The sequence below is a fragment of the Neodiprion pinetum genome, chromosome 5 (assembly GCF_021155775.2).
Source record: "Neodiprion pinetum isolate iyNeoPine1 chromosome 5, iyNeoPine1.2, whole genome shotgun sequence".
In the NCBI taxonomy this organism is placed as follows: domain Eukaryota; kingdom Metazoa; phylum Arthropoda; class Insecta; order Hymenoptera; family Diprionidae; genus Neodiprion; species Neodiprion pinetum.
In genome coordinates this window covers 35,941,770-35,954,296 of record NC_060236.1, presented here as the reverse complement: position 1 = coordinate 35,954,296, position 12,527 = coordinate 35,941,770, and the positions used below count along the sequence as shown (strand labels likewise).

Below are 12,527 nucleotides of genomic sequence, written 5' to 3'. Positions count from 1 at the left end.
GTTTTTATAACTAGCTAACAAAGCGTCGTGAAAAAAATCTAAAGACAGATATTTGTAGGAAATTGAATGCTCTACAAAAAAAGAAGCGTACATTTTACTTTAAATAGATGATAACTGATAATTAATTTTTGCAACAATGACGTACTACTTTCCATAGTTTGCGCTTTCTATAGAATTTATTTAGCCATATAATGTATACAATGCTCGATGTCTTGTTATGATATCAATTTTCTCGATCAAGATTACTGTCATGTTTCACTTATACTGTTTCAATTTAATTTCTATGAGATCCTTTTCATACAGATTTCGTGATTATGTTTATTAAGTTTAAACGAGTTTGATTTCACTTTCATCATTTTATATTATTTTTTATCATTTTGTATTTGTTTGGTGCAAACCCGATCATGGTTGGGAGGTAGGGACGGGTTAGGCGGGTCTCTGTTTGATAGCAATCTCCACGTGGTGAGACCTAGGAGATTGATGATATTTTCGTTGTTGTATCATGAATTTGCTAACAGCTATTCGTTGCAATTTTCAATTTGAAACGACCTGTGACAACGTCTGGCCGGTATTCATAAATAGTTACATATTATTTTCGAGACTGTATTAGGAACAGCTCTCAGCCGATCAAGCTATGCTTTGAGCTGACTCAAGACAGTCCTGCAAATCGAACCTGACTATGAATACCGGCTATTAGACTATTACCAGTCACGTGATCGCATTGCGTAGAAATACGGACGCCGGTGAATATAATTTTCGTTAAAATATTAAGAATGTATATCTATATCAACATACGTATGGGGAATTCTGCGTCACGTCAATCAAAAAATGACCTGGTATTTTTTCAATCTATTCATACTCTTTTTCACATGAAATAAAGGTAAAAAGAATCGATACGCATTTTGGTGTTCGTCCGAATTATGTTTGTTTTCGAAAGTTACAAGACAATCATTCAATTTCGATGCAAAAAGAGCGCGCATGTATCCGGTTCTATTTGACGTGAAGACATCATTTACAGTGCACTCGGAAGGTGAACGAATAAGCTTTCATAAAAAAAAATGTAATGTTAAACATTATTGAAAACTCCAATTTTTATAAACAATTCAAATGTTTTACAATTTTTACCTCATTAATGACAAGTTTTTGAATTATAAAAAAAATAGTTTCGGGTTCCTTATTAAATTCTGTATTACTAGTAAATTTTTCAAGTGGAATCTGAAAGGAGTCTACTTTTTTTTTTCTATTACTCATCAGGTGCTGCATCGTACCGAGCACGACACACTGGGCTGTTTAAAAGTATTTGAAACCGAATGCCCGTGATGGGGTGGAAGAAGCTAGTCCGCGTCACCCGCCCCACTCCGGCGACAGCTCGGCTGCTCCGTCTCACTTGTTTCTTTGCTCTCTCTCTCTCGCCACGGTTAACGCGGGAAGCGGAGTAGCCCGCGCTTTCTAGCTAGGCAACGCCCTTAACCCAACAGCTTCAACAACTCAAAATTGTCCATTTGCATTGCGTTCTTTCTTCTTTGTTAAGTATTGAGTAAAAAATTTGTTTGATTCTGTATATAAAACATTTTATAAGTCAAAATAGATTTGTTGGATAGACTCAGAATGTGAAATTCTGGTGGTAAGCCATATATACGGTTACTTTCGGAATACTGATCTTTCTAAATTTTACAATTCTGAATAATGACCCTTCTACATTCTGGATATCTGATTTCCGCCGTTTCTAGATGATGAAGTTCTAACTTTTATTTTTATAATATTTGGACCATTGAGAATATGAAACTTTCTACAAATTCGTTCTCTAGAATATTGACTCTATACATTATTAAATTCTGCATCTCTGAATTCTTGGATTAACGTTTTCTGAAGTAAGTGGGTTCGGATAATAGAGCCCTCTACTAAATACATTTTAGGTAAACTACAGCTTTTTATTGGGCACTATTCGGGACTTAAAATTTTTGATAGTATCTGTTCTCTCATATTAGTTATTCGAGTTTATTAAATTCGGAATTCTGGCCATTCTGATTTTCGGTTTTACTAATTTCTTACCCCCACCCAACAATATGACCTCTGTCCCGATTTTCTGGTGGATTCATACGTATTACAAGTCATAATTAAATAACTATACATTTAATTTGTTTCTTCGAAAGTAGAAATCAAAATTGACAAGGAGTAGGCGTATGCAAATTATTTTTAGACAAAACTTATTTGGCTATACCTTCACCTAAGACTGCCTTACTCTTTAACCAGAAGCATATATCAAAGTAAATACTCACTGGAAGCTTCTAAAAAAGTATCATACCACTGTACGGGTATTACAGGATCTGGTAGTTCTCGCAAAAATTTCTTAAGTGAACTTGCGACACACTGAGGACTGTAGTTTGACAGATTTACATTGCTCACATCTGTGAAAAAATGTAATATTATGCACACACATGTTTACTAGCTTATTTACAATAAGATTAAATTACAATGTTCAAAATTTCGTGTCGACTATATCAGCTTCCAATATTCTGTCATGTGAAATATTGAATAATCGTGTTGATGACGCGGAATAACTGACAGAATTAGCTTTGTGAGACCGAAATAAGAAGTTGAGAAACAATGCCTTATTTGATCTTTGTACTAGTTGTATAAACTTCAGGATCTAGTTGAGGTAAACCCTCCGTTGCAACGAGGTTCTTTCAAGTCTTCAATAATAGCAATTTTTGGATACATTTTTATAAACCGTCTTTTGAGATATTTGTATGGGACTCGGTTCTTACTTCACGTTATGAACAGCTTTGTGACATTGTCGTATGCCTCCTCGTAAACATTAATAAATGAAATATTCCATAGCTGATTTTTTTTTTTTAATCTAATATTTCGAAAACTACTGGGCCAAATGGATCCAAAATCTAATCAGTTTCGAGTTGAAAAAAGCCCCGTTGAATGAAACCAAAATCATCCAAATGCGTTCATTCATTCTTGAGATATCATTGGATGAAAAATTGATGCACGCACACGCGTGTATCCATCTGAAAATGCCAAAACATGGCATGGCGTGAAGTATATGTTAATCATATTCTTTACGTGCATCAGATTGAAGAGTTAAGCGCATGTCACCAATCACCACAAGCAGTGCTGTTATGTTTATGGAAACCGCCAATGACTGTCAATGCGAACAGCGATAGGCCGTGGCAAACTTTGTAAGATATTAGCATAGGTTTTGCCACAATTTGCCATCCTATAAGAGCTAGTTACTATTTATACCAATACTTCGTTGGTGACCGTACAGCGGCCAGTACCGTCCCCTGTTCTTCTGGCTACGTGTGGTAGTGGATTACCCACCACTTTAGTTACAACTGTACAATTCCAAACCATGCGAACGATAAAGCCAACCGTTAGTAAGTTCTGCTACTTTACGTGTACTTATTGATACAGAATGAACAGATTCGTAAGTAGATAAATTCTCACCGTCAATTATCTTTTGGCGAAGTTCAAGCATTTGCTCGTTAGGAGGTGTACTTTGATAAACTTTGTATAAATCCAGAGTATTGTCAGTTAAAGCATGATCCTCAAGTACATGGGTGCACCTCTCGACCAAGATCGGTGCTGTGTGCGTTGTTGTATCAAATTGTGAGCACAATGCTAGACCAAAGACTGAAAAAGAAAAGCCGGGTGGATGGTTGTTATAGATATGCAAACGTAGGTGTTCGGCACTAAATCTATGAGGTTAGAAACATTTGGTCACCTGTATTGAAGTTGGTAAGGTGAGAATCACCGTCCGGTGGTAAGCAATCAGATGGTAACCCAGTAGCAGAACATGTTCTGTGAGCAACCAGTCCACACGCTGTGGGGGAAAATATTTCACAATTATTTATTCCACAGCTGTCCCAGACTGTATTCAGTAATATACAGTGGTGGATTCCGACCGAATTCAGGTAACCCATGTCATCTGCTACGCTGGTTAAATAGATTGTGGCAGATGATACCAGTGGCCTTGAATCGGTCAGAAATCACCTATGTATGTAGATGCCTGCAGCACATATGAATTGGAAAATGTCAACATGATTATTTCAGAGATGATTGTTAAATTATATCAAAACGCAGGTCTCATGAAAATTAAAAATTTATGTACCTTGACAAAAGAAGCCTTGATGCAGCAGTCCGCGCAGATATTTATTACATTTGACACATCTTTCGAGGACACTGAAGCTACGAGGTACGAGGGAATGACGAATTCCGCTCTGTGTTATCGTTGAGGGTGATGTCGCACCTAGGGTATTCTGGGTCGTTTCTCCGGGCGTCGTTTGTTGTATATTAGCAGTCGGAGTTGAATTTTGAGGTACAGAATGACACAATTCTTCGATACACAGCAATATATTCTTCTGGTGAAACTCATCTTTTATTCCCATATTCTAAAAAGGGAAGTTCATAGTACATAATACAAAACACTTTCGCAGTTTGCAGTAAATTCGTCAGTATGAGACATGAGATTAGTAAAATTTTGAAAAGGGACGATTGATGCTTACCACAAGCTTATCCCGGTCCAAGTGGAACAAGTCACTTCCTTTGATATCCTTGGACTTGAAGACGTCTGCGTAACGATAAAGGTTCAAGGCTGACATCCATTCAACCACATTCGAGGCAGTCCAGTCGTTGACCGGCTACAACAGAAAGTAAATTGGCGAGTAAGCTTTGTCAACACTACAAGCCTGAATGAGAAAGATCAAAATTGCACTTCAAGGTAGTACCCGTACCTTTTCCTTATCATACGTAGTGCCAGAACGTGCTGGATCCTTGTCTATCCATTGACATAGATGTTGTTCGTTGTACTCGGCGCAGACAAGGTGAAAACATGCGTGGCACTCTGTTGGGCACAAAGAACCGCACATACAACAACAAAGATTTGTCACATTAGCGGATACCTTGAATAGTCCCTTTTTATTGCAACTGTTATTAATTGAAGTATGACTACGCACTGCACCGCTACCTTTAATGCTATTATTACTGCTGATATTACTGTTATTACTAGCACTAGGATAGTCCAACGTTCTCGATCCCTTTATCGACACATCTGATTCGTCATTGTCCATTTTTCGGCATTGCGCTTTCGACACATCCTCTAAACTATTGCACCAGCATACAACACGGTGAAAAGACAGAGGGCGAGCACAGCTGACTCTACCTGAACCAGGTAGGACAAACGGGATTTCATCGTTATGACTATTGAACTGGGTAGCTGTGTTAGTAACAGTATTTGCCTTGTCATCTTTATCACCATCTCCAGAATTAAAACATGTCGTGGCATAACACGCCTGGACGTCGTAGGTTGGCAAGGACTCTGACTCAATTTGTGGGTTTCTAGTGGTTGGAGACAGCTTAAGATTGGCATATCCATGGGAGTGTAACGATTTATTCAGCACATTCTCACCATTTGAGTTGCCGAACATTCGTGAACATATTTTTAGTTTGCCACCATTCTCAATAATTGTATCACTACCTAGATGATGGTCCCTGGGACCTTGACGCAACATATAATTGTCTGCATCAACCGTAAGAAGCCTGGACCTTACCGGTGTGGACTTGAGTTCGTTCACCAAGAGACTAGGACTGCTGTTTGCCAGATTATTACCGTCTTCGTCATCGTCATCCTGATCGTTGTTACCATCCTCATTGCATGCATTTGTCACAGTCCCGGAATGCGACTGGGTGACAGTTGTGCCTTTGACTTGGTTCATCGCGAAACTCAACTTAGGTGCCTTTATTGCTTTTCATATTTTTCATGTTTTTCATTTCATCAACGCAATGCTACACGAATCGTAAGAGCGAGGAAGACAGTTCTTGTCGTTAATTGGCATGAATATAAGTATCGATTGGATTTCCGTCAACATTTGGCAAATAGTCTAGTTATGCGTGATTCAATGGAGAAATTTACCTTACACCGGATGAAATAAAGATAATACTCTTTTGGTGCACTATCATCGTGGCTGTTTAACTGAATAAATCATTTGGAAATACTTCCGCAATACAAGCAAACGTTATGCTCAGAAGTATATATCATCGTACGAAAAATCTTCCTGGAAATGGACACAATTCAACACTTGCATCCGACACCAATTGTTTCCTCCAAGTATACATGGGTGAGTGTGTATAACCAGGCGTTGATTAATAATTTTGCACTTCCTTCTCACACTTCACTTGTGTCGTCCACCGATCATCATTCCGTCGGACCTTGCCAAATATCGGCAATATTTGACTGTTATCGCAGTATATGTATGTATATCGTTGGAATTTTTTCGATGGCAATTTATACTGTTAGGTCTTGCTGTCGTTACTGCCGTTGTTACAATGACTTCGATATAGATTCCTTGAAAGTTCTATTTTTCCGCTTGTGAGTTATTTTATAGAATATCGTGTGCACTGATGTGTATTCCATTCCTTGCCTTATTAAGGGGGAGAGCGGTTCTTGTATAATTTTACATACGTTCGTGGTGCTCCGTGGCGATTCCGTGTAAGCCGTATTATGTACATTTATAATCAATGTGTGAACCGCGTACAGGCATGCACACGAATATATATATATACATGCATAATACGAACATGTCTATCGTTCGAGGTGAGTCCGACATTAATTTTATGTCTCAGGAATAATAACAGGACCAAAGAGATGCACAGTAAAAGACAGATCAAGGATAGTAACACCCGCGCAGGATTCTTGTGTAAATTCGTACAGTTCAACAGCTCATCATGTCGAAATTTATACAGGCGCTGAGTGGTAACCAGTCGCGTGGCCGAGGGCGTTTGATATCCAACAGAGGCGAGAGAGACGGGACAGAGAGAGGAAGAAGGGACTGATAGAAGTGGGAATGCGAGAACCAGGGAGTATAAACGCAACGAGCAGGGCAGGCAGGATGGACGGGCGGAGAGATGCGAGGTTGGATGGAATTGGATGGAGGGAAGGGGAGTTTGCGTTCACTTCAGCCCACCTAGGTATGTATGCGGATGCTTGTACATGCATACGCATAGAATGGCGTCGAGGATGGAACAACCCGTGTGCACACGAGATAAGCGGTGTAGGGGTTACAGATGTTCGAGCGCGAATGAAAAGCGCGTACAGGCACGACAGAATCGACAACGACGGCTCGCAGTGTAGGACGAGACGGCCTTAACTAGACCGGCCGGTTCGAAAACTTCAGTCAATAGACAGCAGGCCGATCACACAACAAGAACGTGCGACTCGGTCAGTGTCGCCTCGTGCTCGGGTATAATCGTGCCCAGCTGGTAGCAAGGCTGGGATAGGAGGGAAACGTGGGAAGGATGACTGAATGACATTCGTTTACAGCTTTTTCAACTGGTTCCTTTCGCTACGCAGCAAGTGCAATTCCCCTTGTAATTGTTAAACCAATCAAAAGACGGATAAAGTATGATAATTCCACGAGGTGCGTAGCAAGCAGCGTCAGTTATAACGTAGAAAAGCCGATTAGATAAAGGCGACACGACGATGCCCGAATGGTAGCGCGTAATACGTGAACCGTAGGAGCATTTCGATCTGCGGCCGCACACGGCGTGGTTCTGTCAACAAGATAATGCGCCAGTTTCCTCGGCTTCACCTACTTATTTCATGTTCAGGTCAAGTCGATAATTACAGAATACTGCAAAGTTCCTTTCTCACATCCGCGCTTTTTCATAATCAGCGATCAAATATGTGCACGCCAGGGTAGTTGTGCTTCCCCTAAATTTATGCCAGTCTTTATGCACCTGTACACGTATATATTTACATGTGCAGCCAAATCACGTAGCAACGCGTTAAAGTTCCGATCCAATTGCCTCGCTAGAATAAATGCTTGATGAATAAAAATATTGAGCATAATCACAAGAAAATAATGACCAGATATTTTTCAGTAACTACGGGATAACGGAACGTCGGAGTACACCGCAGTGTCGCACAACAAAACGTGTACGGACAGTGATGTCCATTGAAGGGGTGACAAATGGTATGAATTCTAGGAATTTACAATTGCCATTTGGTAGAAACCATGGCATTTCTTCATCGAATGAAAATGCGTTGGAGTGTTTTTTTTTTCAGAAATGTAAATAGAATGGGGCTGTTGAGCCCTTTCTCGCTTTTGAGATACCTGGACTCCGATATTTGGAGATATATACGATAACGTCAAAATCGACTAGGGCACCCTTTGCGACTATGTAGAACTCCTACCCTTACCGACACATCAAACTCACCCTATTTACCTATATTAAATAAAGAAACGAACGGAAAGGGTTCAAATTTCGACGGTGCATCGCTCTTCCGTAGCGGTATTCAGGACAATTACTCATAATCCAGAAATCGTTAAAAATAAAATGTGTGGTTTTTTGTCACGTGTCCACTAACCCCACATTTCAGGGGCCGATAAGTGTATAGTTGAGATACTTTCCGCAATTTCGGAAAGAATGAGGAGTAAAATGAGCCATCGTGAGACTGTTTTCATGCAACATCGAAATCGCTAGACGAAAATTAGGAATTACAATAATTTGGTAAAAAAAAGATGCTCTCACGATCACCTGGGTGCACGGCCAAGCTTTCTTGGTTGGAATGTTTTCTGGTTGGGACCGTTGAAATTTGAACACTTTTTGTTAGTTTGTTTATTCAATATAGGAAGAAAAAGGATGAGTTTGCTCGGTCGGTAGAGGGAGGGGTGCTACATGCTCTTAATGCCTTGAACTTCCAGCTAACTTGTTTTCGGTCCGAAGCGAAATGCGAGCTCCATCAGGGATGAGTTGAGAGATGACCGAGATGACCAACGCCCCCAACAACCCGGTTCACAAAATTAAACTGAACAACGTCCTTGCACGGATCAATTGTGAATAGAGTAATAGCTAATGTAGTAGTAAAGTAGGTAATGTGCTACTACTCTATTCACATTGCTCCACGCAAGGACGTAGTTCAGTTTAATTTCGTGAACCGGGTTTTTTAAGACGTTGGTCATCTCTCATCTCATATCTGGCTCCGTTCTATACGAATTATGTGACAATGACTGGCCATGCAGGTGACATGAGGACAGGAGTATATCACATAATTTATATATGTAGTAATCGAACTCGCATTTTGTTTCGGACCGAAAACAAGTTAGCCGGAAGCCCAAAGCATGGATGAACAATTATTGTACAATCATACATACAGTTTGATCAGTCTAGTCTTAAAAATCTATTTTTTTAATCTACAACGGATTTGGGGTAAGGCTGTGAAAACTGTTGAAACAAGCCAGAGTCGAAGTTTTGACAAAGATGAGAGTTGATCTCGTAAACACAATCGGTGAAAACAGTTTAAGGTAATTTGATTTCAGATCAGTCGATTTTCGCCTGTCTCCATTGGGAAAATGCGGTGTGGCCTGTGGGTGTGACCTGCACCATTCTATCGTGTACGCTCCGTTGGCTAGTTTTAAGAGACCTCATCGAAGAATATCTAGGTACACGTACGGAAATTGATCCTGCGACAACTAAGACTTCTTCATCGACAGTTACTTTGGCAATGGGAAATTTCAGCGCGTCGCTCCTTACCTCTCAGACGGCATGTTGCGGGCTGAAATTCTCGATTACCAACGTAATCGACTAGGGAGAAAAAATTAATTGTCACAAAGAATTTCTGCATGTGCACTCAGAAGGGTGTTGCTTATTCACCCTAATTTTGAACGTACAGGGTGGCCACTAAATCTCAATCACAAAATTCCCCAACTTTTCCAGGTTTTCCAGACAAAAATCTTAACTTCCCCTGACCAATTCCGATAAATTGTTTCTAGCAAATTGATAAAAATATATGTATTTTTCATATATTTCTTGTTTAATGACCTACGAACTGTCACTTGGGTCACGCTGTCCCATTTAGGCGACGTGCACAATCGTCTGTAGGGTAGTATTTAAGAATATTCAAAGTTTGAAGAGAACCTTCCAGCAATGATAAAAAAAAATTTGACTTCGATCTAATTTATCTAAGGTTTAAAGAAATTGTGGGATGCATTTGTATGAAAAAAAAATATAGTAAACGATTCCCCGACTTTCTACAAAAATCCCTGACATTTCCCCGACTATTCCAGATTTTCAGAATTTCGTGACATTACCAGGTTTTCCAGAATTCCCTGGTCAGTAGCCTACCTGATGTAGTAATAATTCTATACCACAATAATTACGGTACATAAAATTCAGAGCAGATGAACTTTGATAAATCGTGTAATATCCTTGAATGTGAGTTCCCCAGGATGAAATTTTCATTACTTGCAACAATGCTAACGTTCATCTAGGTATCCCTGTATTCTTTAACTCGACTGACGACAATTCAAATGTTTTCCACACGGTACATTCTTATGATCACTCAAGGCGTCGTTTGTCAATTTTAGGTGGCTTAGTTTATAATGTCTGAAAAGTGGCTCAAAATCATCTTCGGCAACTTGAGATTGTTCTGGGCTGTATTCTAGGAGTTTATGAGGGGTGATTGAGGTGTTTTTTTTTTTATTAATTTGGCTTTCCTATTGATCTAAATGATGGTTATTGCTATTGATGAGGGAAAAGAGAAAATCAGGGCTGTAGGGTCAGCCTTTCGAATAATGATACAAACGTGCAATGAAAAGGCATTGTAAGAATTGTTTACAAGCTAGCTCAAAATATGACTCAATAGCCATATCTTAATGGACCCTCTGCTCGCAATTACATAATAAATGAAGATAAAATGATAAATACATATGTGATGCTTGCAGAACTCTAAAGCTGTCATAGGTACGCAGCCATAGTGTAACCATAAGAGACAACATAAGATAAGGTGAAAGAATGTCAGTTCTTTAGGATGCATAGGTACACCATTGGTACACATTCAGAGATAGGATACAAGTTCTAAACTGACTATTGCCATGCACTCTACGGTTTGATATTCATTATCCTACAATTATGTGCCTATGTGAACTAGAAAAAATGACCGACATTTAGATTTGGATGAGACGACTAAAATAGGATCATATGCTTATTTTTCGCGAATTTATGCAGGGTTGTAAACAATATATCGAAATATCACATTGTAAATTACCTTTACATTTGACTCCCACCTTTCCGGTCCCCCAAATATAATCGTTACCTTGAATATAGAGAATGAGACAGTTGAGAGTAGTTGACCGAATAATCATTTGATATTTTAAACTAGCTGCAGCTTTCTGTGAACGTGACAATACTTACAATGGATGCAGAGTATAGGAGTCACAAAATAAACTTCATAAATGGTATGTTTGTAATTCAAAGCTTCCGTGGCACCTGATGTTTCTGTTACATAAGCTGTAACAATGCAAATAATGGATAACTATTAGTGCACTAAGGTGGCTTTGATATCGTCTTTAGATCATTGAATCAAAATCTCTTTTTAAAAATTTCTCAAATATTTCAGGGAGGGAGAGACAATCAGTAGGGCTCAGAAGAATGGAACATTTACTGTTCTGACTCCAGAAGATGTATTACCAGTTACTTTATACATGTTTAAAATGAATACTTTACCATCTGATCCATTGTTGAGCCTAATATACGGCTCTTCGTCTATGCGGACGTTTGTGTACTGCGAGATACTTTCCTTCAGCATTAGGACTTCCACAATAATACCTAGAATTATTGGCCTTTATTATTAGTATCACGCAACGTACGATTACCGAGAAGTCACAGAATGTGAAGAATATCTTACCGAATTAAAAACCTGATGAGGCAAACAGCTCGACGTCCAGTATTTTCTATTGAGAAATAACTTTTCACCCCTTGTGTAACAGATTCACAAGTTCGAGACATGGGTGGATTTCCACCAATTGAGCGTAACCAAGTCACCTGATTATAAGCTTGTATATTCTTCTCAGATGCTTACTTCTCGTTAACCAAGCAGAAGGTTGCCGTCTTTGAAAGTAACTTTAATATTACTGTTATGCATAATTTTCCAAAAACTCTATTTTTTTTGACATCAAACGACGTTTGGCTGTATAATGCCAAACGATTATGGCATCTGGTATCTGGGAAAGCAGTGGCACTTCCAGTATTGCAGATTGCTTTTTCTTCTCAAAGTAGTCTTTTAAAGCTACGTGAAAAAATCATTTAAACATCAAAGTGAGTTTAATCTTGATTACATACAGCACTGTGCATCATTATTGCCACTCTGAAACTATCAATACAAAATTGTGGCGCGATGCCGATCAATCAACTCAATTTGTGGCAACGTAACAGCGTCTATCACATTATAGTTTATTAGTACTGCAAAATCACAAATGTTAGTAATCCGAACGGGTTTAAAGGGACCGAATTGATCTATCTAACCTACGAAACATTTAGGCACAATATATTTACACATTTTTGTGATTTTCCTAATCAGAATCCCATCTAGGGTTGGAAGCGATTGTTTAGTACGAAGCCACAACATTTGCAGTACGATGAGGTAGCCTCGATTTTATAGAGCGAAAATAAGGATAGGAATGGGGAAACTTCGGATCTACTACAGAATAAAGCTCGTGGTTGCTCGCCCGCGGTCACTC

The 12,527-nt window shown here is 39.2% G+C and overlaps 1 protein-coding gene and 1 long non-coding RNA gene across 5 annotated transcripts in view; one reads left to right on the top strand and one right to left on the bottom strand.

Annotated features, from left to right (window-relative positions):
* Positions 1–12,527, bottom strand: part of Pi3K21B (phosphatidylinositol 3-kinase regulatory subunit alpha) — a 24,698-nt gene extending 12,171 nt beyond the window's left edge. The window contains exons 1-10 of one of the 4 annotated variants that reach the window (XM_046629863.2): positions 11,696–12,527; positions 11,515–11,616; positions 11,203–11,298; positions 11,057–11,104; positions 4,746–4,855; positions 4,518–4,652; positions 4,124–4,403; positions 3,737–3,835; positions 3,460–3,645; positions 2,280–2,408 (exon numbers count right to left, since the gene is read on the bottom strand). In XM_046629863.2, the coding sequence (XP_046485819.1) occupies positions 2,280–2,408; positions 3,460–3,645; positions 3,737–3,835; positions 4,124–4,403; positions 4,518–4,652; positions 4,746–4,855; positions 11,057–11,104; positions 11,203–11,298; positions 11,515–11,596 (1,165 nt within the window). In that variant the 5' untranslated portion in view covers positions 11,597–11,616; positions 11,696–12,527. Of the gene's footprint in view, positions 1–2,279; positions 2,409–3,459; positions 3,646–3,736; positions 3,836–4,123; positions 4,404–4,517; positions 4,653–4,745; positions 8,044–11,056; positions 11,105–11,202; positions 11,299–11,514; positions 11,617–11,695 lie in introns of those variants that run through there. The other 3 variants (XR_006883641.2, XM_046629861.2, XM_046629862.2) reach the window with 3 other exon arrangements.
* On the top strand, positions 7,128–10,471 carry LOC124220656 (uncharacterized). The gene is made up of 3 exons (XR_006883642.2): positions 7,128–7,427; positions 7,891–7,982; positions 9,330–10,471. It is a non-coding gene; the product is annotated as an uncharacterized lncRNA (long non-coding RNA).